The sequence below is a fragment of the Moschus berezovskii genome, chromosome 3, assembly GCF_049115385.1.
Source record: "Moschus berezovskii isolate FMDL1 chromosome 3, NW_MosBer_1.0, whole genome shotgun sequence".
NCBI lineage: Eukaryota > Metazoa > Chordata > Mammalia > Artiodactyla > Moschidae > Moschus > Moschus berezovskii.
In genome coordinates, this window is record NC_142462.1 from 80,184,860 (window position 1) to 80,209,922 (window position 25,063).

The window sequence follows — 25,063 nt, forward strand, 5'->3', positions numbered from 1 at the left end:
TCACTTCATGGGAAATAGATGGGGAAACAGTGGAAACAGTGTCAGACTTTATATTTTTGGGCTCCAAAATCACTGCAGATGCTGATTGTAGCCATGAAATTAAAAGACGCTTACTCCTTGGAAGGAAAGTTATGACCAACCTAGGTAGCATATTAAAAAGCAGAGACATTACTTTGCCAACCAAGGTCCATCTAGTCAAGGCTATGGTTTTTCCCGTGGTCATGTATGGATGTGAGAGTTGGACTGTGAAGAAAGCTGATCGCTGAAGAATTGGTGCTTTTGAACAGTGGTGCTGGAGAAGACTCTTGAGAGTCCCTTGGACTGCAAGGAGATCCAACCAGTCCTTTCTAGAGGAGATCAATCCTGGGTGTTTATTGGAAGGACTGATGCTAAAGCTGAAACTCCAATACTTTGGCCACCTCATGCGACGAGTTGACTCACTGGAAAAGAGTCTGATGCTAGGAGGGATTGGGGGTGGGAGGAGAAGTGGACGACAGAGAATGAGATGGCTGGATGGCATCACCGACTCGATGGACATGAGTTTGAGTGAACTCCAGGAGTTGGTGATGGACAGGGAGGCGTGGCGTGCTGTGATTCATGGGGTCGCAAAGAGTCGGACATGACTGAGCGACTGAACTAACTGCCTCAATAAAGCAAGAATCACAATAAAGTGAGTTGCATGAGTTTTTTGGTTTCCCAGTGCATATAAAACTTATGGTTTACACTATACTTAGTCTGTTAAGTATGCAATACCTTTGTATCTAAAAAACAATATATATACCTTAATTTTTAATGTCAAGTGAAGTGAAAGTCGCTCTGTCATGTCCAACTTTTTGAAACCCGATGGACTATACAGTCCATGGAATTCTCCAGGCCAAAATACTGGAGTGGGTAGCCTATCCCCTCTCCAGGGGATCTTTCCGACCTAGGAATCAAACTGGGGTCTCCTGCATTGCAGGCAAATTCTTAACCCAATCAGGAGACCCCGGTTCGATTCCTAGGTCGGGAAGATCCTCTGGAGAAGGGATAGCCTACCCATTCCAATGTTCTTGGACTTCCCTGGTGGCTCAGGTGTTAAAGAATCTGCCTGCAATGTGGGAGACCCTGGTTCGATCCCTGGGTTGGGAAGATCCCTTGGAGAAGGAAAGGGCTATCCATTCCATTATTGTAGCCTGGAGAATTCCATGGACTGTATAGTCCATGAGGTCGCAGAGTCAGACACAACTGAATGACTTTCACTCACATACCTTAATTTTAAAAATGCTTCACTGCTAAAGGAAAAATTTGAAATATCGTGAGAATTGCCAAAATGTGACACAAAGGCATGAAGTGAGCAAATGCTGTTGGAAAAATGGCAGCAACAGACTTACTTGGTGCAAAGTTGCCCTAAACCTTCAATTTATAAACATCGTAGTTTTTGCAAAGCACAATAAAATGAGGTGGGCCTGTACTGGCTCTTCAGTGCCCTGAAAGGGGAGCTGTGCAAAACACTGAGACCCTCACAGCCAGGGCCAATAAGATTTTTCACATTTCATATTCACCTATAATTTTCCTTTAAAAAAATTTTTTTTTTGACCATGTCACGTGGCATTTCGGATCTTAGTTCCCCCAACCAGGGATCGAACCCATGACCCATGCATTGGAAGCATGGAGTCTTATCCAGTGGACCACCATGGAAGTCCTTTCTTTTGCTTTTTGAGTTCTCATTTTTTCTCCTAGAAAAACAAAACTTCTTGAAAGCTACTGTGTTCTCTCCTGTGAAACATTACCCAGGCTCAGGAAGTGACTCCCAGAGATTTTCTTTGGCCAGATGAGTTTTTTTGGTTTCTACAAAACCAAATTGTGAATGGTTAAACTTCGGATGCTTATTCTTAAAAAAAATGTTTATGTTGGAGTATAGTTGATTCACAGTGTTGTGTTAGTCTCAGGTATACCCCAGAGTGATTCAGTTATACACGAATATATGTATTGATTCTTTTTCAAGTTCTTTTCCCATTTAGGTTATTACAGAGTATTGAGCAGATTTCCCTGTGACTTACTCCTGAATCTTGAGGGAAGTTTGGCTTCTTTAATGCTCTTTGTCCCTCTCCTCCTCCAGAGCCTTAGCACAACATCAGGATTGTCAGATAGTGGCAGATTTAGAGGGACTGACTCACCATCTTGAAAGCCTTTATCCACCTGCAGGCATCAAACCAAATGGACAATCTGATTCGTTTGTCTCTGGGGCCAAAATGAACACTATTTTAAACCCATAAGTGAAAATGAAGTCGCTCAGTCGTGTCCAGGTCTTTGCAACCCCATGGATTGTAGCCTACCAGGGTTCTCCATCCATGGGATTTTCCAGGCAAGGGTACTGGAGTGGGTTGCTATTTCATTCTCCAGGGGATCTTCCAAACTCAGGAATCGAACCTGAGTTTCCAGCATTGCAAGCAGACGCTTTACCCTCTGAGCCACCAGGGAAGCCCTAAACCCACAACTTGAAGCCAAAGTCCATTTGGGTGTCATTAAACCAGGGACAAATCTTTGCCTTTTTGAAATAAACAGGAAAGAGAGAAAGAGAAGCTATCTTTTGTTCATGTCTTTGTGAAAATAAATTTCTTTGTGATGGAGGAATAACCATGTTCTTGCCCTTTCCCTAGGTGTACGTGGCAGCCTTTGCGGTGTCTGCATATGCATCTAGCTACTTCCGTGCCGGGAGTAAGCCTTTTAATCCGGTCCTTGGAGAAACATATGAGTGTATTCGTGAGGACAAGGGCTTCCGGTTTTTTTCAGAACAGGTAGGTATACACCCTTTTTTTGTTTGTTGGGAGAAGTTGCTCATGTCTCCCCTTAAGCGTGCTTTTGAAATATTTATTTCCCACCTGTCACTGGCTTCCCAGTAACAGAGATAATTACAGTGCTTCTACACATAAAGAGAGAGGTCAGTTTCCTTCCACTGAAACCTTGCCACTACCCATGGGCTTAAAGGTGCTAGCCAGGCTGGGGCTCGCTTGGCCCTGTGCATCCCCACAGTTCTTTCTGTTTAAACTTGTAGCAGAGACGAGTTTTTAAAGCACGAAGCATTTGCTCAAACTGCAAGTTAAGAGATTTAAAGTGTGCAGCCTAGCTCACTGACATCACCATTCTAAAACAGGAGCACTGCCATCAGAAGCAGGAGCACCAAATAAATGCATTATTCTTGGTTTTGCTTTAAGATAAATCATTCATTCGTATATTTATTCATTCCATCCATAAATACTTCTCGAGATTATACCACATTCCTAGCATTGTTTTAGGCTCTGGGGTACTGTATTGGGTGATGGGCCAGAGGCAGACAAGAACGTCTGTCCCTCAGCTAATAGATGGACAAGACTTATGCTCACACAGCCCAAGTTCCCTGAGGTTCCACAAGATCCTTCTCACCTGTGTTAGCAGTGGGTAGTATTCAAGAATTGTATCTCTAGACTCAGCCAGCCTAGATTCCAATCTCAGCTTTCTCTCTCACTAGGTTTGCAACCCAGGGCAAGTTCCTTAACCTCTCTGTACTTCAGTTTCCTCTTTAAAGTGGCGATGAGGATCATGATGCAGACTCAGATGGTTTTGCAATGATCAAATGAGTGATTCTCTACAAAGCTCTTAGAGCACTTATCCTTGAAGTAGGAAGTGTTACATGAGGGTTTGCTATCCTTATTGACCTGTGTATGACAGCATAACTTGCAGTAGTGGAATGTTGGGGACATCCACAATATCTGTCAATAAGGCATTGTTTAGCTGAAATAGAGTGCAACTTGACTGAAAATAAAGACCACTTCTCTCCTATTTGGTTAAGGCAGCACCTCAACGTGTCTATCCCTAAATGTTAGCCTGGGAACATGAAACATCATTGATTCCCTCCAAATTCTTAGAAAACTGAGGATAAAAGGATGAGTTGCTAAAACGTGATTTTCCTCCTATTATCTTGGTGCCTTCTTTATAAGTGGGCTTCTTTATAAGTGGACTGGTATTATGGGAGCAAGAAGGGGAGGGCAGTGTGGCTGAGAGTCTTATGAAGATGGTGATGGTCTTAACTGTGAATTATGAGCAGCGTTCTCTGAAACTCAAATGAAAATGATTAGCCAACAATCCGAAAGCACGTTGTGAATTGTTTTCTGGCTAGCAGTTAAAACAGGAAATTAAACACTGATATTTGAACAGTAGGGGTTTAAATCAGTAGTTAAAGGGTTAGATAATGTGATTCAAATTCAACTGGGTTATTTAAACACTAAACCTAAAATGGAATGCGAATACATGAAAATATAATTTGGTTACCATGGTATTCTATGCACTCATGTGAAAAAACAAAGGCCAAAAATAATTCCAGACTACAGCAGACAATCAAGACAGGATGAATAGGTAGAAGAAAAGAGTAGTAACATGCCCTTGTGTAAAACTAAACTTCAATTCCATGAGCCCCTAACAGGGCAGGGCTGATTTAGGATCTGTGGCTCCCCTGTGATGGCAGGGAGAAAGAAAAGGGAGCCCCTGGACGTGTGTGCACAGAGATGGAAAGAGTTACATAACTTAGTCTTTAGTTCCATGAAATGGATCCCAAGGAAATAAATAAGAAAGACATCTGGTCGTTGTTAGTAGCACACGGCATGCTAGGTGTAATATGGACCATTTTCATTCTAACCCCACCATTGTGTGGCCTTGTATGAGCTACTGAAAACCTCAGTATTTATCTGTAAAATAGGGATGATCATGCTTAGTTCATAGGCTGCAGGAAGGATAAGTAAAATAACACACTGAAACTGAAACTCCAATACTTTGGCCACCTGATGCAAAGAGCTGACTCCTTTGAAAAGACCCTGATGCTGGGAAAGATTGAGGGCAGGAGGAGAAGGGGACGATAGGATGAGATGGTTGGATGACATCACCGACTCGATGGGCATGGGTTTGGGTGGACTCTGGGAGTTGGTGATGGACAGGGAGGCCTGGCGTGCTGCGGTTCATGGGGTCACAAAGATTTGGGCACGACTGAGCGACTGAACTGAACTGATGTGAAGCACGTTCAGTACTTGATTATTGCTCTTATACTGAGAGGCAACTTTTAAAATGTGTTTTAATACCCAGTGTTATGAACAGTTAGAGTGTTGAAGCAATATATCCTATATCTACTCTACTGATTCAAATGGTTTGAAAGCGGCATTATGTCACTGCTGAGTCTCTGACAGAAAGCCATCCAGGAGGCTGCCAGGAATCCTCACAGCTGGCTTCACCATGGGAATATCACCATCCTGATCACGAGGGAGCCACTTCATCTGTCTGGAATTTAGTCTTATGGCATAGGTAGTTGACTCTTTTAATACATCTGAGTATGAATGAGTCTCTCAGGGACAGAATCACACTAGCTAAGTTTATAAGAGACTGATCTATAAGTCAGAATACTACCCTATGCCTTTAGAATATAAAGATTTGCCATGGGGACCAGATGGCTTTGGTCAGCCTGACCAGGGATGTTTTCCCATAGACAGATTTCTTAAGGAAGACAGAATTGTGGTCATCACATAAGTGTACAGTGAGATGGAGAGCTAATTGATTAATTTAATGTGCCAGGCTGTCTGCTGCCCCAGGAGTGGAAAGGGTTTTGACCAGGGTCCTCCTTTCCCAGCCAGCAGGCAATGTATCAATTTAGCCTCCTCTACTCCCTTTCTTGCCCTTGTTGGTTAAATTGCCCAGCCTACCTGTTGTGCGTGAAGACTTTCTAATTTAACACATCTGAAAGAGAGTACCCAAGCATTTATTCTGTTTTATGCTGGTACCTGCCAGTCTGGCTCCTTCTGCTTCTAGCCCAGAAGACGTTCTGTTACGGAGACAGCATGACTCCACCCTTGTCCGTACGTGTAGGTGATGGACTGCAGCTTTCAGAGTCTGGGGGCTTCTTTGCTTTCTTGTACTTCTCTACAATGAGTAGAGGTGCTAAATGACTGATAATAAACTGAACAGAACCCCTGAATTAATATTTTGGGGTGGAACTCTAGTCTAAGGAGGACACTAATGGAGATATCTCCAGGTGAAAGAACCCAGAAAAAAAAACAGATCACTCAGCTTTTCTACTGAGTTTTCTAGACAACAGGGTTGGGTGATTTGGAAAGTGATTTTTATCCATTTCCTCCAAGCCCTGGGATTTCATTTGCTTGTGGTTTTGTTGGGGATGGGGAAATGTTTAGAGTTGTCGGTGGCTAAGGAGGTTGAAGTAAGTGCTACTTCACAGAGTTTGGCTACATGGAAGCTTGCCCTCTTTATATCGTCTCTCACATAAAAGGCCCAAAAATGCAGTATCAAAATGACTCATGCAGTCAGAAACGAGAGAAAGCACTTGCTGTTCAAATTTTCCTCCTAACAATTAACTAACATGGTGCTCGCAAAGTGCCTTATGCTTTTCAAACTTGATCAGGATCTTGTTTGATCTTCACAATAACCCTGTGTGGCCAGTGAGGCAAGGCTCAATTACAGAGAAAACCGAGGCCTAGCCCCTCAGTGCCTTTCAGTGGTCCTCAGCTGACACCCTCTGTTTCTATTCCAGCATCCTCTCTCCCTTACCTTTTTTTGGTATGCCTTGTGTAAATTTAATTACTGTGCTCAGAGCTGCCAGAGTCATCAGTTGCCCATGTGAAAATAGCCTTTTGAACTCTGTTCAGACTATCGGATTTTGCCTGTCATTGTCAAGTAAACCTTTCATCCCGCAAACTGACATAGGAATGTGTTCTCAACTCCCATTGCGGGCTGGGCAGTGGCCTTTGTGAACAAGGAACATTCAGGAACCAGTCATAAACATTGCTGTCACATGTGCTAACCTCTGACTGTTCCACCTTCTCAGGGGAGCAGTTTCCTTTCTGCCAAGAAATATGATTCAGCCTTGGTTTTCTAAATAAGCCCAGAAAAAGGAGAATCCAGAAGGAAAGGACTTCCTTTCCCTTCTCAGGGACTAAGGTTCTTCCAGCAGGTTCTTCCCCATTGGTTCTCGGGCAGCCTGGGTGGAGTTTCATCAGGGACTAGACTGGTCAGAAAAGTCATTTCAGTTCACTTTGCTTCTTTTTTCTGTACCTTTGGGAACAGTTTGGTGTCCATAAAGGATATGCAGTTAAGTTATTGTCTGAACGTGGCTTTTCTTAATTACCAGGAACTTCAGTTGTCAGATCACTGTTCAAGTCATTTTCAGCATTTACCCATCCAGCCATGACTGTTGAATTTTTGATTGAAAAGCTGAGCAGAGTTATTGAAAGTTGCTAAACTGTAAGAGATTCAAATGGAGTCTTTTTTCCTTTGCTTCACAGACACAGCTCTTCTTCCTTTTCTGTTACTCGTCAGACTCTGAAAAAACATTCTTGGCTGGACTTTAAAAATACCATACCTATCACTTCCCACTGCACACTCACATCACCCATCTGAGTGGTTCTTTTATCTACTTGTAGGCAGGGTTATTTACTTCTGATTAAAATGGCATCTTATTTAAAGTCATTATCAGGGTAAATTCAAAGCTGTTCAAGTAAAACAAGCAATAAATCAACTGTAAGGTGACCAGACCAGTGCTTCTGCATTTCTAGGTTATTACTTACTGTATTTTTTTTTTTTTTAAAGAAACCATGTGTTTATCAAATAAGTACTTAACTCTGAACTCGGGAAGAGAAAATAATTGGCAGCTGTTCCTCGCCCCCCAAATCAGACCAGTATTCTTGGCCTCCTCTTTAGTAGCTTTCTTTTATAATCCACATCCTGTTCATCAGCAAATCCCAGGGTCTTCCTTCCAAAGGCATTTTCACTGCCACCCCACTGGTGCTGGTCACCACACCCGAGCCATTGGCATCAATGACTGGGCTTGTTGCAATAGACTCATTATCTGGTCCCTTGTTCCCACAGCCAGTTCTGCACTCAGCAACCAGAGTGATGTCTCTAATGACTTCTGCAGTCACTTGGAATCAAACCCCATGTTCTGGCTGTGGCCCACAGAGCCCTCTAAGATGACACCCTCAGATATCATGCCTCTTCCCCCTTTGACTCATTCAGCTTCAGCCACACTGACCTTTCTGCTCCTCCTAAAACATTCTGAGCATCTGTCAGCCCTGCACAATGGCTGCATCCTCTGACCTGAACATACTTCCCCTGGCTATCTATGTGATTTGCTGTCTTACTTCTCTTAGCCTCAGGGATTTCCATCAGAGTCCTGCCTCAACCACCCTGTCCAGGATGGCATTCCCACTCACCATCTCCCATTTTCATCCTTGCTTTATTCTCTTTCCCATGTTGCCACTGGCAAATTATGTGCTTATATCTGTCCCACCCATTGCATTTCTGCACTAAAATGTAAATTCCAGGAGGGTAAAGATTTTTGTTTCTTTTGTTTCTCATTGTATCCACAGTGACTAAGAGAGTGCCTGACACATCACAGACAATCAGGAATGCCTTGGTCCCCTCCCTGGGTGATTTTTGACTGGTCACTTGTTCTCTTTTCCACAAGCATCCCTTCGTGGTGGGAGATGTGTCCAGACTAGGAGGACTCTATATTTACGGCTCTGGACAGCTGCAGGACTGATGTATTTAAGGTTTTATTTTTCTCAATCTGAAGAAGAAAAACCTACATAATACACAAATACTGAAATACTCATATTCTTGTCTCCTTACCACCCACCTCTTATACAAAGTGCATTCTGAAAGCATAAATCAAAAATCACTGGGACAGGGTGAAGAAAGACCTTAGCTATACAAATAAATCACAAGAATTCTTAACTGCTAGAGAAACTCATTGACTTTGAGATTGTAGAAAGAAAGATATATATAAGTACTTGCACAATAAAAAACCATATATACTAATTTCCTGAATGTTTGGTCCTTACCAGTAAAAAATCGCTCCTATTTGATCAAGGAGGAGAGGCAGTGATGGAGAGAGATACTAAAAACAGTCCAGAGTGGGTTTAGCCAGCAGCTTAACAGTGTTTGCTTTGAATCTAAATCAGTTCAGACTCAAACTCAAAATCTAATACCTTTCTGTGCCTGGGTTAAGATGTAATAAAAAGAGAAACTCAACTAAATCCTGTACTAGCAAACACAGGTTAGATGGTGCCCATTATTCTTTACTCCAGTAGATGTTAGAGAGATTACCATCAACAAAAATGAGATGATTAACTGGGAACTACCCCCTTTTCATGGGTTTTTAATTAATCAGAGCCTTAATAGAACCTTTTCCAATCGCCTGGCATCCACTGCTGCCTCTGATACTGAGATTCAGAGAGAACAGATGTTAGAACGATAGTATCTTGAAGCCAGAGGGATTCTCAGACCTCATTTTACAAAGAAGTAAATGAGACTCAGAGGGGTTGGAAAGGTCAAACTCAGAAGGTTCATTTTCTAAATATCCATGATGGGAACTTAACAGTGTGCCAAGGCTTTGGGCAGGAGTCAGGGCCAAGCTTTGAGAGCAACCATCAAGGAGCAGCTAGGGCATCGCAGGAAACAGTGTTGGATTTCAAGTCAGAAGACTTGAATTTAGAGTGCTGCCCTCATCAGTGATTAACTGTGTAGCACTGGGCAGGCTCTTGACTGGGAAAAAAAAACCCCTGTTTCCTAATTCATACGGGTAATGAGGACACAAGGTTACCATGAGAGCTAAGTGGAAATACCACTCAAGACAAAAAATTAAAATTTAATCTCTGCTGACTCTGTACTAGCAGATGATCCTGGCACTTTCCATGGGCTATCTTTTTTTTGTTTGCAGAGTCAGTGGTACTAGTCCTGTTTTACAGATGAGGTAATGGGGCCCCAGAAGGTTTAGAAACACCCTCAGGGTCACACAGCCAGTAGATGATACTGATGAAATTGCACAGTTAGCTTCCAGATCTGGGGGACTCCAGGAACAATCTCTCATCCCCTGACACTCATGCAGCACATGGCAGAGGCTTCAGATACAGAGGCTTTCATGAATAAATACCTGTGGGAAGGAAACATATCAAACAAAAATAAGGCATCAATTTCGTTTCCCTGGAAAGCTTTGTAAACTTCTTAAAAGTCATGTACATCAAATAAATCACTCCCAAAGGTGTTTTCAAGCCAGAAAGAAATAAACCAAATCATTGATATGTCAGTGTTGGGATTTATGCATTCAGAAAACAGCGCTTCAACTCCATCTAAAGGCACTTTGCTAAGCAGTGATTCATTAATCTGACACAACTATTTTAAAAAGGTCAGATTTGCATTTTATGGGACATATGTATACTTGATGATGTGATAGAGTTTCTTTTATAATTCATATGTACAGTATATTTATATCCTTGTTTCATAGGATTTTAAATTATTACAGAAGAGTTTATGGTTTTTAATGTATTGTATTTTGCTTTGATGCTTATACTTGCCAGACTTATAAAATGCCAAATTCTTGACCAAGGCTGTGAGCTTCACATTTTTTACTGCATTATTTCTGTGGGAATGACTATGATCTGCTTTGTAATAATCTACTTAAAATCTGCCTATGTTATGGGGCAGGGGGCTATTCCATAGCTCCTGTCCGCTCCACTGGGGGGTGGATGAGGCAAGTGGAGTGAAGAAGTGAAGGGTCAGTATTGTCTTGCCCTGGTTTAGTTTTATATGATGCTGTTGTTTAGTTGCTACATCATGTCCGACTCTTTGCACCCCTATGGACTGTAGCCTGCCAGGCTCCTTTCTCTGTCCATGGGATTCCCCAGGCAAGACTACTGGAGTGGGTTGCCATGCCCTCCTCCAGGGGAATCTTCCCAGTCCCGGGACAGAACCTGCGTCTCCTGCATTGGCGAGCAAATTCTTTACCGCTGAGCCACCAAGGAAGCCCTCTTCTGTATGATCCCAAGGTTTAAAAAGTAACTCCACTGTTCTCCTAATGGGGAAAGAAGAGAAGACAAGAATTTAGCAGTTTGTGTGATATAATGTATCTTCAGGGGATTGGGTTGAAAGAAAAGACAGTGAAGAAAAGCATTTTAGGAGTTAGGTTTCTTAGTGTTTGAGATGAAATGCACATAAGCATGGAGAGGAGCTCACATTCTCAAGAGGCCAGTGAGAATTAAAACCCTCCAAGGGACAGCAAATGTGCACCTCCCACCTCATAGTGGATCTGGGATTTATATGTTCATTGAGACTTGAAAGATAGCTGTGCTGTTGATATCTTTGTCCCTACTTTTCTTCAAGCCAAGCGGATACCATTGCACTCCCGTCCTGTCCCGCTGTTCTCCACCTGGAAGAGGGCCACAGAAGAGGTTCTCAAACATGTTCTTCTCTGCAGTCCAGGGTTCAGAGCAAGGCCGGTGGTTATGTATTGGTCACCCCAACTTCCCACCACACCTGTTCACCTCAAGCAGGCCTCTGAGTATTCTTAGTTCTTGATATGTTTGAAAACAGGGTGTGTCTACTTAAAGGACTTTTTTTTTTTTTTTGGAAACTTTGAAAGCCACCTGTAAACTAAAAATGCTGGGTTTTACTTCCACTCCTCTCGGTGTGTTTGGGCAATGTTATTGTTAGATAATCTTTCTCATTTCAGTTTTCTCATCTGTAAATGTCCTAAATGTAAGATAATGTTTGCTAAGAATCAGCTATATCATAGAAATTTCTGGAAACATCACTAGCAGCATTATTCTTTTATTGTAGCTATTTAGTTGCTAAACTGTGTCCAACTCCGCAATCCCAAGCAAGCATACCAGGCTTATTACTCATTTGCTAGTACTGCATGATAGTACAATCATGATAATAGTACATGTACTGCTCCTGTACCTTGTGTGTTACTGAGATAATGAAGAAATCTAACTGAGGAGCCATTTTCTCTTTTGCTTATTCATTAGTGAGTAAAACAGAAGTTAATGACCCCAGTGACAAAAGGCAGGGAAATGATCTATAGTCCCTGTTACAGAGGACTCTCTTTTCTGTAATGTAATTGCATATTTATTCAAGATATTTTTATGAACAAAAAATGAACAAAACCTTTTTCTCAGCAGTTGATTGGTCTTCTTGTCAGTGGTCTAAAAAGTAGCTGGACATTGTGATGCGGTTTTCAAAAAGATACCTTTCACTGTTGACCCACTGAGTGGGCTCAGCATATTAAAATATGCTGAACCAAAGAGTTTTTTTTGTGTTGCTTAGAAATACTTAACATTTAAAATATGTACTATTTGACATACTAATTAAAACATTTGCAGGTACTTTCAGAATAGCATTGATTTTGACCTTGGAAGCTAATGTCAGGTTAGCTGATTTGTAAGTGGGCAGCCTTGTGTCTCTGCTTTTATTTTCACATCTTTCAAAACATATGTCCACCCTCATCACACACCACTTAGCTGCTTTTACCCCAGGCTTCTGGAGGCTTCCATTCACAGGCTTTTTCCTGACGAGACAGAGCTGTGTCAGGAGCTCCCTCTTGAGGACAGACTTGATGAAGGGAAACTAACAAGTTTCCATTCAGTTAGACACTGCAGTTGTGTTACATCTCAATGCAAGGGAGAAAGAAAGGATTTTTGTAAGACACAAAAGTTAATTTTTTGTTTTTTTTTTTCACCTTTGTCTCCATCAGGTCAGCCACCATCCTCCTATCTCTGCATGTCACGCTGAGTCTGCAAATTTTGTTTTCTGGCAAGGTAATGTGCCTCTATCATTTTGTGTAACATTATCATTTACTGTAAATGCTCATTAAGTGGGCCCTGGACTTGGATCTCACTGGAACAATCTGTACCATTCGATATTCTTGCCTCTCATCACTGAACAATAACTGCCATTTGTTGACTTCATAATTAAAGTTTCTGGAGGATAATTTGATTGTCTCCTTCTTTAAAAACTCTCAGTCTTTGGCCCGTCACCATTGTTTATTCCTGTAACTTTTCCCTGTACCTTATTCTGCATCCGTTTGAAATGCCTCATGTATTTCAAGGGATATTAAATATTTACAGTTATTAGACTCTAGACTGCAGAGGGTTCTTTTGCTTTTGAAAATTTTAAATTTTATTTCTGAAATTTTACATTGCCAATTTTTTTTTTCAGTTTGGGGGTGGTTATTCCTATGTTCAGTTTATTATTTTTTAATTTGGGGAGGGATGGTTGCTCTGAAGATGAAATATTGCTGCTAATATTTCCTAAATGGATTAATTAATTTTGATAACTCATTTATTCCATAGCCAGAGCGTGCTATAAAAAGAAAATTTGAGCATCCCTGTGTTTTGAACCATGAGCACATGTCAGTTTTTTAAAAGATCATTCTAACTGGTTAACACCTGATTTGCCACATGGTCTTTTTTTTTTTTTAACGTATCTATAAAATTTAAAAGATAAGAGTATTTTGTGAAAAATTTCCCTCCCCTATCCCAGTTCTCAACCATTCAGTTTCTCTCTCTGGAGGCAGTATTGCTAGTTTAGATTACAAGTACCATGGTTTCCTTTTTGAATCTTTGCTACTAAATTTTAGAATTGAAGCTTGACTGGAGACTTCTTTTTCATTAAAATACTTTGGAAAAATTTCCCAAAATGTCTCTAACCTCCTAATTGCAGTGTCATTGACCTTGTAAGGACTTTATTGTTATTATTACTTTCAGTTCAGTTCAGTCGCTCAGTCGTGTCCGACTCTTTGCGACCCCATAAATCACAGAACGCCAGGCGTCCCTGTCCATCACCAACTCCCGGAGTTCACTCAAACTCATGGTGATCGAGTCGATGAATGCCATCCAGCCATCTCATTCTCTGTCGTCCCCTTCTCCTCCCGCCCGCAATCCCTCCCAGCATCAGAGTCTTTTCCAGTGAGTCAGCTCTTCGCATGAGGTGGCCAAAGTATTGCAGTTTCAGCTTTAGCATCAGTCCTTCCAATGAACACCCAGGATTGATCTCCTTTAGAATGGACTGGTTGGATCTCCTTGCAGTCCAAGGGACTCTCAAGAGTCTTCTCCAGCACCACAGTTCAAAAGCATCAATTCTTCGGCGATCAGCTTTCTTCACAGTCCAACTCTCACATCCATACATGACCACTGGAAAAACTATAGCGTTAACTAGATGGGCCTTTGTTGACAAAGTAATGTCTCTGCTTTTTAATATGCTATCTAGGTAGGTCATAACTTTCCTTCCAAGGAATAAGCGTCTTTTAATTTCCTGGCTGCAATCAGCATCCGCAGTGATTTTGGAGCCCAGAAAAATAAAGTCTGACACTGTTTCCAGTTTCCCCATCTATTTCCCATTTAGTTATATGTTATTTAATGGGAGGGGTCTTCTTCAGGTACTTTCTATGTGCTTCTTATATCAATCACAGTTTTCTCTTCAGCGCCTTTCGCTTCTTCCTGGGCAATTCCACCTCTCCATAAGTCCATGACTGCCAAATCTCACTTTTTAAAAAAAATCCATTTTGACATTTTTCTACCTCTTAATTACATTGTTTATATCATTTACATTTATTATGATTATTGACATGTGCATGCATACTAGGTCACTTCAGCTGTGTCCGACTCTTTGTGACCCCATGGGCTATAACCCGCTAGACTCTTCTGTCCATGGGATTCTCCAGGCAAGAATACTGGAGTGGTTTGCCATGCCCTCCTCCAGGGGATCTTGTGATTATCGACAGTTGGGTTTAGATCTGGTCTCTTGTTTGTTTTCTGCCTCTTGCATCAGTTTTTTGTTCCCCTTTTCTCTCTTTTTTTTGCTTTCCTTTGTATTGTTATATGTGATTCCATTGTATATTTCTTGTTGCTTTATTAGCTATATGTCTTTGTTCCATTTTTTAGTTGTTGCTTTAGGATTCATATATCTTTAACATATCACAGTCTCTTTTCAAGTGATATTTTGCTACTTAACCTATAGGAAAAGAAACTTTAAAAAGTGTACTTCTGCTCTCACTTCCCCAACCTTTCGTATTGTGGACAAACTTTTAACATATATATGTTATAAACCCTGTCATACATTATTACTACTTTGCTTTAAACAATCGATTATCTTTTGGGGGGTAACAACTTGCTGAGATATATACTGTATAACTCACCTAATTAAAGGTACAAGTCAGTGGTTTTTAATACATTCACAAAGTTGTACAATCATCACTACAGTAACTTTAGAACATTTTCATCACTCCAAAAAGAAACTTCTTCAGCCAGTACGCACCTTTTAATGGCTCCCCACAACCACACCCTCCTGCCCCCTTACCCCTACCTTCCAATGTCTGTCAGCCTCTTCCATCCTTATGCAACCACTGATCTTTCTGTCCCTATAGGTATGCCTGTTCTGGGCATGTCATATAAATAGAATCCTGCAGGATGTGCTCAGGGCCTTCCAGGTCCCAGCCTGTCTCTCTCCTAGACCAGGCCTTGCCCCAGTGCTGGCCTCCATGCATTCACCTTTGCTCCCCTGTGGTCTGTGTATTGTCACCTAGCAGCCAGAGGGATCATCTGTCTCTGCTCTTCTTTTTCTATTCCCGGTCTCCCTGATGGCACCACAGCTCGTGCATGCTGTAGAAATCTGAAATCATCCACAAATTCTCCCTGTCTGTCACAACCGGCATCTAATAATGTCACCAAGTTCTATTTTTGTTTCCTTAATGGTTCTGGGACCACTGCATCCACTACCACTGTCCTGGTTCACTTCATCCTCATTGATCCTTTGAGCAAATACAGATCACCTGCTTCTCATCTCACCTGCTTTTGCTCCATTTTCCACATTGCTGCCAATTATCTTGGCAAAGTCTGTATCTAATCACATCAATTCTCTGTCTGAACAAACACCTTGTTTCCCCCAGTGCACCCAAATCAGCTTCTTAGCCAAGCTAATCAAGGCTTCTGTTTTTTGTACTCAAGCTGTATTTCTGCTCTTCTCTCTAAACCACCTGAGACCCATAGAACAGAACCACACCCTGTTCTCTCACATCTCTCATGTCTTCTGCCTTAAATTGCCTTTTCTCTGCCAGGTGAACTCCTACTTACTCTTCCAAGCCCAGTTTAAGTGGCCCTTTCAGACAAGCCTCTTCTGATGCCTTCGCCAAGCATGGTGGCCATTCCTTCTTCTCTGGTTCCATTTCACCTTATTTTAACATACTCAATGATAGCCTGTCATGGGGGCCTTACTTCTTTTCACTTCTGTATGCCTTTCATACTGGCAGTTCTTCCAGCGGGTGGGGGGCAGTGATACCTTGTAGTTTTAGTTTCTCTAATTCTGTTCCAGGTACTCATTTGCTATTTATATTGAATAATGATAAATTTTATTGTGAAGAGATTCTCCTATACTGTGATTAATCATTTATCTAGCCTATTTTTCTGGGCTCCAAAATCACTGCGGATGCTGATGGCAGCCATGAAATTAAAAGACGCTTATTCCTTGGAAGGAAAGTTATGACCAACCTAGATAGTATATTAAAAAGCAGACACATTACTTTGCCAACAAAGGTCTGTCTGGTCAAGGCTATGGTTTTTCCCGTGGTCATGTATGGATGTGAGAGTTGGACTGTGAAGAAAGCTGATCGCCGAAGAATTGATGCTTTTGAACTGTGGTGCTGGAGAAGACTCTTGAGAGTCCCTTGGACTGCAAGGAGACATAACCAGTCCATTCTAAAGGAGATCAGTCCTGGGTGTTCATTGGAAGGACTGATGCTAAAGCTGAAACTCCAGTACTTTGGCCACCTCATGCGACGAGTTGACTCACTGGAAAAGACTCTGATGCTGGGAGGGATTGGGGGCGGGAGGAGAAGGGGACGACAGAGAATGAGATGGCTGGATGGCATCACCGACTCGATGGACATGAGTTTGAGTGAACTCCGGGAGTTGGTGATGGACAGGAAGGCCTGGCGTGCTATAATTCATGGGGTCACAAAGAGTTGGACACGACTGAGCAACTGAACTGAACTGAAGAAACCTTTGATCTACCTAGCTCTCCCGCTAAATAGGTAATATTCAGTATTATTTCATTTCAGATATGAGATGGAAAAACAAATTCTGGGGCAAATCCATGGAAATCGTTCCCATTGGCACAACCCATGTGACTCTGCCAGCGTAAGTTCTCCTTCTCTGGTTAGGAACTTTATAGATTTAGGGCCAGGGTTTGGAAACAGGATGCCCATTGTTCCCTGTGGTGCTGAGTGTGTCTGTGTGTTTTTTTAATATGTTTGACAGTAGCTTCAAATGTTCCTCATTTGACAATCTCACATTTTCATTCTCTCTAATGGAAATGCTTCCTGGACACCCAAGTTCCCTGAATAGTTTTTAGAATTTTTATTTCTACTTTCTAACACAATTAGGAATGATAATTTTTCTTTAACATTGTTGTCCTGCCTCACTGTCAAAAATTTTTTTAAAGAAAACCATAACTTTGATCTTTCAGGGATTATTGATACTTATTCATAAAGCAAAATGGTAATGGTTATGGTCTCTGGAGCTGGAACTCATATGCTCACACTGCTACTTACTAATTGCAAATCCTTGGGCAGGTACTTAACGTTTCTGATCACCAGTTCCCTCATCTGTGAAACAGGGATAATAAACCATCTACTTCATAAGACTCTTGTGATGATTAAACAGATATGGAAAACACTTGAAATAACACTTAAAATAGTCACATGATTCATGTCAATGTGTGGCAAAAACCACAATATTCTAAAGTAATTCGCCTCCAATTAAATTAATTTAAAAAAATAATACTTGGCACATAGTATGTGCCATGAAGTGTTTGGTTTGGTCTTAATACCATTATCCTCATAATTATTATTTCATTCTGTAAGTCATACCTGGAATACTTTCTCATTGTAAAAGATTTAAGATATTTGTATCTTAATATTTATATATAAAATATATATGTATGTGGGTACGGGCATACCTCAGAGACATTGCTGGTTTGGTTTTAGACCACTGCAATAAAGTAAATATTACAATATAAATTATTTGGCTTCCCATTGCTTATGAAAGTTACATTTTATATACTTCAGAGACATGAAATGAGGAAATGCTGTTGGAAAAATGCTGCTAATAGACTTGCTCTACACAGGATTGCCACAAACCTTCAGCCTGTAAAAACTACAATAGATCAAAGTCTTCCTGTAACATACGTGCCTACATATATGTACCCACACATGTATATACATAAATATATAGTGCATGTGTCTGCCTGTGTGTGCATATGCGTGTGTGTGTGTATGTGTGTATGGAGACGGAGCACACTGTGGACAACCCCTCCACCCTCCCCTTGTCACTCTCCTTTCATAGTTTGGTGACTTTAGACACACCTCAATCTGGTTCAGTTTCCTCCTCTGTCAAAGGACGGAGTGGTTTGTTTCAGAAGGACCCCTGCCCCACTTCCAGTGGAGCCTCTACAGCTCCAGGGTCCAACTGCTGCCACCCCCATGGCACCCATGGGGAGGAGGGTGAAGGCTCTTAGACCACCCAGCATGGCTTTCTTGGTGTTAGGTCTGTAAATGAAGGTATCAGTTCTGTTCAGTTCAGTCGCTCAGTTGTGTCCGACTCTGCGACCCCATGAATCACAGCACGCCAGGCCTCCCTGTCCATCACCAACTCCCGGAGTTCACTCAGACTCATGTCCATCAAGTTGATGATGCCATCCATCCATCTCATTCTCTGTCGTCCCCGTCTCCTCCTGCCCCCAATCCCTCCCAGCATCAGTCTTTTCCAATGAGTCAACTCGTCGAAGGTATAAGAAATTCATTACAGGACTATTTTTGAAATGCTTGTTTGCATTTGCTGCTTACTCCTCTGGGAGCTGTAACTTTCCCTTTCTCTTCCTTTAGTTTTGGAGATCACTTTGAGTGGAACAAAGTGACCTCTTGCATCCACAACATCTTAAGTGGGCAGAGGTGGATCGAGCACTATGGAGAGATTGTCATCAAAAACCTGAATGACGATTCCTGCCACTGCAAAGTGAACTTCATAAAGGTAACCACGGTGCCTATGAGCTGTGGCCCCAGACACACCTTGGCAGAACTGGGCCTCAGGGCACAGGGTGTCCTGGGGAACTTTTCACCTTCACTTTTGTTCCAGGGCCCCCTGGTCCCAGCCTTACCCCTCTCACTTGGACCACGGTCACAGTCCCTCCTAGCCTCCTTCCTTCCTTTACTCCTCTATGGTCTCTCCCCAGTGAGCCAGCTAGAGGGACCCTGTTGAAACATAAGTCATCATGATACAGTATAGATGAGCCTGGAAGACATTATGCTAAGTGAAATAAGCCAGACACAAAAGGACAAAAATGATTCCATTTATATGAGATACCTGGAGCAGCCAGATTCATAAAGACAGAAAGTAGGATGGTGATTTCCAGGGACTGGGAAGAAGAAGGAATAGGGAGTCATTATTTAATGGGCACAGAGTTTCAGTTTGGGAAGATGAAAAATTCTGGAGATATATAAGGCAATCGTGCAACTTTGTGAATGTACATAGTGCCACTCAATTTTACATTTAAAAATGGTTGAAACAGTAAATATTATGTATGCTTTAGCAGAGTTTAAAAAAGGAAAGTCACATCATATTTGACCAAAATCCTCTGGCAACTCCCATCTTTTTCAGAACAAATGCTTACATCCTTACAATGGCCCGTGAGACCCAGTCGAGTCTGCATTCCCCACCCCGATCACACACACTCTCTCACACACACTCACACACACACACCCTCGTTCCTCTCCAACCTCAACTCCTGCCACCCCTCATCCCCTTCCTTCCTCACTGTCCTCTGGCTGCACTGTCCTTCTTTCTCTCTCTCCTTCTCCTTTTGCTTGGGGTCCTCTCTCCAGATCCTTCCATCAGCCTTGTTAGTCACCCTCTTTCACATCCTGCTTTCTTCAGCATATTTATTACCACCTGCAGGCAGCTTGCGCGCTGTTGCTATACTTGCTTATTTTCTGCTCCCCACACCCTTCTTGCTATTCCTGACTCCAGAAAAGCAGAAGCTGGATCTGTCTTGCCCACTGCTGTGGCCGATGCCTGGCAGTTTTGCCTAGCACACAGCAGAGTCTCGTGTACATTCAAGGATAAATGAATGGCTTTTCCTCAGGCAAAGAGCCTGGAATCATCTGCTTACCTATCTAACTTTCCATCTGCCTTGATTTGAGCCCGTTTCCCCACCCTCTCTCCCTCCTGAAATTCCCTCTTGCCTGTAAAATTCTCACATATACCAAGTGGCCTTAAAGTGTTACCCTCCTCAAGGAGTATTTGCATCTAATTAAGGTCAAAATCATAAGCCAAGAGATTAGGTTCTAACTGTGGAATTTCGCATAGTACCTCTCTGTACCACCTGTAGCAATTGGGGGGCATTATGGAGATTGTTTGGGGGCTTTATTGCATCCTGTAGGTCAAACTGGGTTATAGACAGAATTAGTAGTGATTTGGCATAAAATAAGCTGGTGCTGGTGGTAAAGAATCAGCCTGCCAGTGAAGGAGATTAGCAGGTGCAGGTTTGATCCCTGGGTTGGGAAGATCCCCTGGAGGAGGACGTGGCAACCCATTCCAGTATTCTTGCCTGGAGAGTCCCATGGACAGAGGAGCCTGGCAGGCTATAGTCCATGGAGCTGAAAAGAGTCGGACATGACTGAAGCAACGCAGCATGCAAAGATGACCCTGCCTTAAAAGCTTCATCTAAGGTCTTTCCAAGAAGAAGCAAAGAAAGCCTGAGTAAGGGATATATAAATACCTGGGAGATTGACAGATAATAGATAGATTGATTGATCCAGGTGCAAGCTGGAAATTTCCCCAAAGAAATGTGCTTCACTCCCATTTATACCATCCATGTGGTATTCATCTACTGAGGACCAGGGAACGTGTTTTCATAGCTATGAGAGAGGAAAAGAATTAGAACACTGGATGTGCCTCTGGTGTTGAAAAAGAATTTGAAAGCAGCAGTTATGTGTGGAGCATGACTGCCTCTTTCTGTGGCTTCCCAGTAAGTAATTAGACTTACTGACTAATATCTCTACAGATAAAATATGACTACTGCTTTAGAATAAACTTAAGAGCCTGGACAGTGTTTGCTTTCCTTTTTTACATGACTAGAGAACTCACTGTTACGTTTCTGAGTAATCTCTGAGGTACTGCTATACTCTGCCCTTCCTCCCATTTTTACCGTGGACTTGGAATGGGGAAGCCAGTCTACCAGATATGGCCTGGAAATTTCACTCTATTTTATTGGTTTCCAAATAAGGATTCTGTTTTGGCTGAAAATAGTAGTAGAATTTTTTGATTTATGGAGTAATGCCTTCTGGTCTTTTGAAGATTTTTAGGGCAGGCAAGGAAAATTGAAAAACTCAACTCTAGGGACTTAGCGCTCCCTCTGCTGACCACAGTGTGGTACTGTATATGTAAAATCCACAAGGCTGAGCCTGGCTGAGTTGCTCTCAGTCCAGGACCAACTCAGTGGGAATGTGGCTTGCATAAGGTTCCTATAAGTTAGATGAGCAGATCTGGTTTGGGGGAAAAAAATTAATAGTAGAAACTGAAAGTTTATTGGTTTACAAACTTGGTAAAAACAAAAAAATGGTTGTTTACAAAGGATTGTCTAGTTCCTTGAGAGAATAAGTTATATGAGTTACATTTCTTTTAAATTGCAATAGAGCCACAGTGACAGGCAGGGAACAGCTGTTCTGGAGGGGCCTTAAGGGTCAACCCCCACCTGGTGGATGAGCCCTTTCTTCCTGCAGTATATGACATGAAAGTAGATAGAAAATTGTCTTACACAAATGTTGATGGTTGACTTACAAACTATAAATAAAGGGCTAGCTTTTAATTTTTGTTAAATAATTAAAAGTATGATTTTTTAAAAAGCTATTAGCAACAAACCATATGCAGCATAGAATCATTCTTGCGGATTTCTTTCCTCTTCCTTTTTTTCTCTTAACATTCGTAATAAATTGACCCCAAAACACTAACAGATGACTCTCTTTTTACTGCTAGGCAAAATATTGGAGCACTAACGCTCATGAGATTGAAGGTACAGTGTTTGATCAGAGTGGAAAAGCAGTACATCGGCTCTTTGGGAAATGGCACGAGAGCATCTACTGCGGCGGCTCCTCCTCATCCGCTTGCATCTGGAGAGCAAGTTAGTATCTGGGTTCGCCAGTCGGAGCAAGCTCTATCAGTTAGCAAAAGCAAGACCAGGAGCTGACTGTGGCTCAGATCATGAACTCCTTATTGCCAAATTCAGACTTAAATTGAAGAAAGTAGGGAAAACCACTAGACCATTCAGATATGACCTAAATCAAATCCCTTATGATTATACAGTGGAAGTGAGAAATAGATTTAAGGGACTAGATCTGATAGAGTACCTGATGAACTATGGACGGAGGTTCGTGACATTTTATAGGAGACAGGGATCAAGACCATCCCCATGGAAAAGAAATGCAAAAAAGCAAAATGGCTGTCTGAGGAGGCCTTACAAATAGCTGTGAAAAGAAGAGACGCGAAAAGCAAAGGAGAAAGGGAAAGATATAAGCATCTGAATGCAGAGTTCCAAAGAATAGCAAGGAGAGATAAGAAAGCCTTCCTCAACAATCAATGCAAAGAAATAGAGGAAAACAACAGAATAGGAAAGACTAGAGATCTCTTCAAGAAAATTAGAGATACCAAGGGAACATTTCATGCAAAGATGGGCTCAATAAAGGACAGAAATAAGATGCTTTAGGCTGATCAAAATAAAAAGAAAATCTAAAAAGGAAAGCCATTCTAATAGTGGCTTAAACCATTAGGATATGTACTATTACTTAACAACAAGTGTGGAGGGGTGGCCCCTGGTTATTACATAGGCAACTTACCTGTCTCAAGAACATAGATCATTGAGAACACATTGTTCATGCTAAGTCGATTCAGTTGTGTCTGACTCTCTACGACCCTATGGACCATAGCCCACCAGGCTCTTCTGTGCATGGGATTCTCCAGGCAAGAATACTAGAGTGGGTTGCCATGCCCTTCTCCAGGGTATTTCCAACCCAGGGATTGAACCTGCATCTCTTATGTCTCCTGCGTTGGCAGGTGAGTTCTTTACCAATAACACCACCTGCCACTCCCGATATGGCGGTTATATTTCTTCTCCTGGATGCAATATGATTGTTTCAGTTCACTATCATATTCTCATGTGACAGCTCCCTAAGCAGAGGAGAAGTCAGGATGGAAGAGCTTTCTTCTGCTGTGACTCTTTTCTTCTCAGGAATGAAGAATTTCCTAGTATCCCCCAGCAAATGTATCTTTCTATTTTGTCTGTCTCCTTTATGTTGGTGGTGGTTTACATGGGAGGCCAAATGTGGTCCTCGTTACTCCATCTTACTCTTTTGGATTCGTAGTTTCCTGCAAGGCTTTGCTCTTTTTTAAAAATTATTTATTTATTTATTATTTTATTTATTTTTGGCTGCGCTGAGTCTTAGCTGCTTTGCATGGGCTTTCTCTAGTTGTGGCGAGCGGGGACTATTTGTTGTGGTGTGCCAGCTTCTCATCATGGTGGTTTCTCTTGTTGCAGAGCATGGGTTCTAGGGCACGCAGGCTTCAGTAGTTGCAGCTCGTAGGCTCTAGAGCACAGTCTCAGTAGTTATGGAGCACGGGCTTAGTTGCTCGAGGCATGTGGGATCTTCCCGGATCAGGAATCAAAACTGTGTCCCCTGCATTGGCAGGCGGATTCTTATCCACTGTGTCACCAGGGAAGTCCCCAAATGTATGTTTGTAACTTGTCAACCTGAAGTGGAACCAGATGCATCCCTTAACTGATCCTGTGCAACTGGGTGAGCAGGAGAGATTCCGATGACCTTAGATTAATCCCCTAGAAAGGGTACAAGGACACCTGAACAGATGAGTTGGCCATTAGCAAGAAAGAGAGCTGACTGTAGAGTGGGCAGCCAACAGTGTTTCTTTCAATGGGTAGTATCCACATCTTCCACTGTCAGAGAGGTTGCCACGAAGCTAGAATGAATTGGCACCACTCGCTACCTCCCTGGCTTCAAAGGTTCAGAGGCACATATGACATTTTATGAGTGAAACACTCGTTCTCCTTTGCTTAAAGAATGTATTGCAGATGAGAGTTACCATCTGGTCCGGGTGTTAAAGCAGTATCTTGACAAAAAAACACTGTGTGAGCTGTTATTCTTGTTATTTATTGACTTTATTTCTCTGTTTATGGTTGTGAGCATCTCTGGCCTGTCTGCAAGAAAAAAAAACACTGTCTTCACTTTGGAGACTAGGATGGATTTTTGAAGGCACAGTAGGAAGCTTTGCTATTATTTTTATGCTAAGGATCCAGAGAACTAGAATTAGACAAACTGGACTTCTGAAACCTCAAAAAATGGGTCTGCAGAAAAGTTCACGGAAAGCGTTTGTATTTCTATATGTGGACAACTAGAGCAAAGGCTCAGAGTAGACTATATTAGATTGGTGTATATTTGATTTATCCAAGACATAAATTTAGGTATATTTAGCTTGATTCTTAGCTGGAATTAAAATTAGAGCAGCATGACTGCATTAATCTGCTTTGGCTACTATGACAAAACACCACAGACTGGCTGGTTTAAACAGTGGAAATTCATTTTCTCATAGTTCCGAAGGCTGGGTACAGGCAAATTTGGACTCTGGTCAGAGTCTTCCTTGTGGCTTGGCTGCAGGTGAGGGCCCAGCCTTCTGACCTCATTTTACCTTCGTCAGTTCCTTAGAGACCTCATTTCCAAACACAGCCATGTTGGAGGTGGAGCTTTAACATATGAATTTTGAGAGAACGTAAACATCAAGTCTAACATTCTGGCCCCTAAAATCATATCCTTCTTACGTGCAAAATGTATGTTTTCCACCTCAATGGCCCCCGAAGTCTTAACTCATTCCTGCATCAACTCTAGAGTCTCATTAAATATCATCTAAATCAGGCATGGGTGAGATTGGAGGTGTGATTCATCCTCTCCAGCTATAAACCTGTGAAACCAAAATGTGCTTCCAAAATACAGTGACATGATGAGCATGGGATAGACATTCCCATTCCAAAGGGGGAAAGAAGAAAGGGATGTTGGGTTTTAAGTTAGCTCAAGACCTAGCAGGGCAAATGCGATTAGGTCTTAAGACTGGGGAACCTCCTCTTTGGCTTGATGCCCCACCCTCTGGGCGCACTGGGACATTGC

The 25,063-nt window shown here is 42.0% G+C and overlaps 1 protein-coding gene across 6 annotated transcripts in view; it reads left to right on the plus strand.

The window, feature by feature from the left end:
- Positions 1-25,063, plus strand: part of OSBPL3 (oxysterol binding protein like 3) — a 211,202-nt gene that overhangs the window by 173,342 nt on the left and 12,797 nt on the right. For all 6 annotated transcript variants that reach the window (XM_055421004.2, XM_055421002.2, XM_055421008.2 and 3 more), the window contains 5 exons: positions 2,640-2,777; positions 12,542-12,605; positions 16,901-16,979; positions 18,725-18,869; positions 21,873-22,017. In XM_055421004.2, the coding sequence (XP_055276979.2) occupies positions 2,640-2,777; positions 12,542-12,605; positions 16,901-16,979; positions 18,725-18,869; positions 21,873-22,017 (571 nt within the window). The remainder of the gene's footprint in view (positions 1-2,639; positions 2,778-12,541; positions 12,606-16,900; positions 16,980-18,724; positions 18,870-21,872; positions 22,018-25,063) is intronic.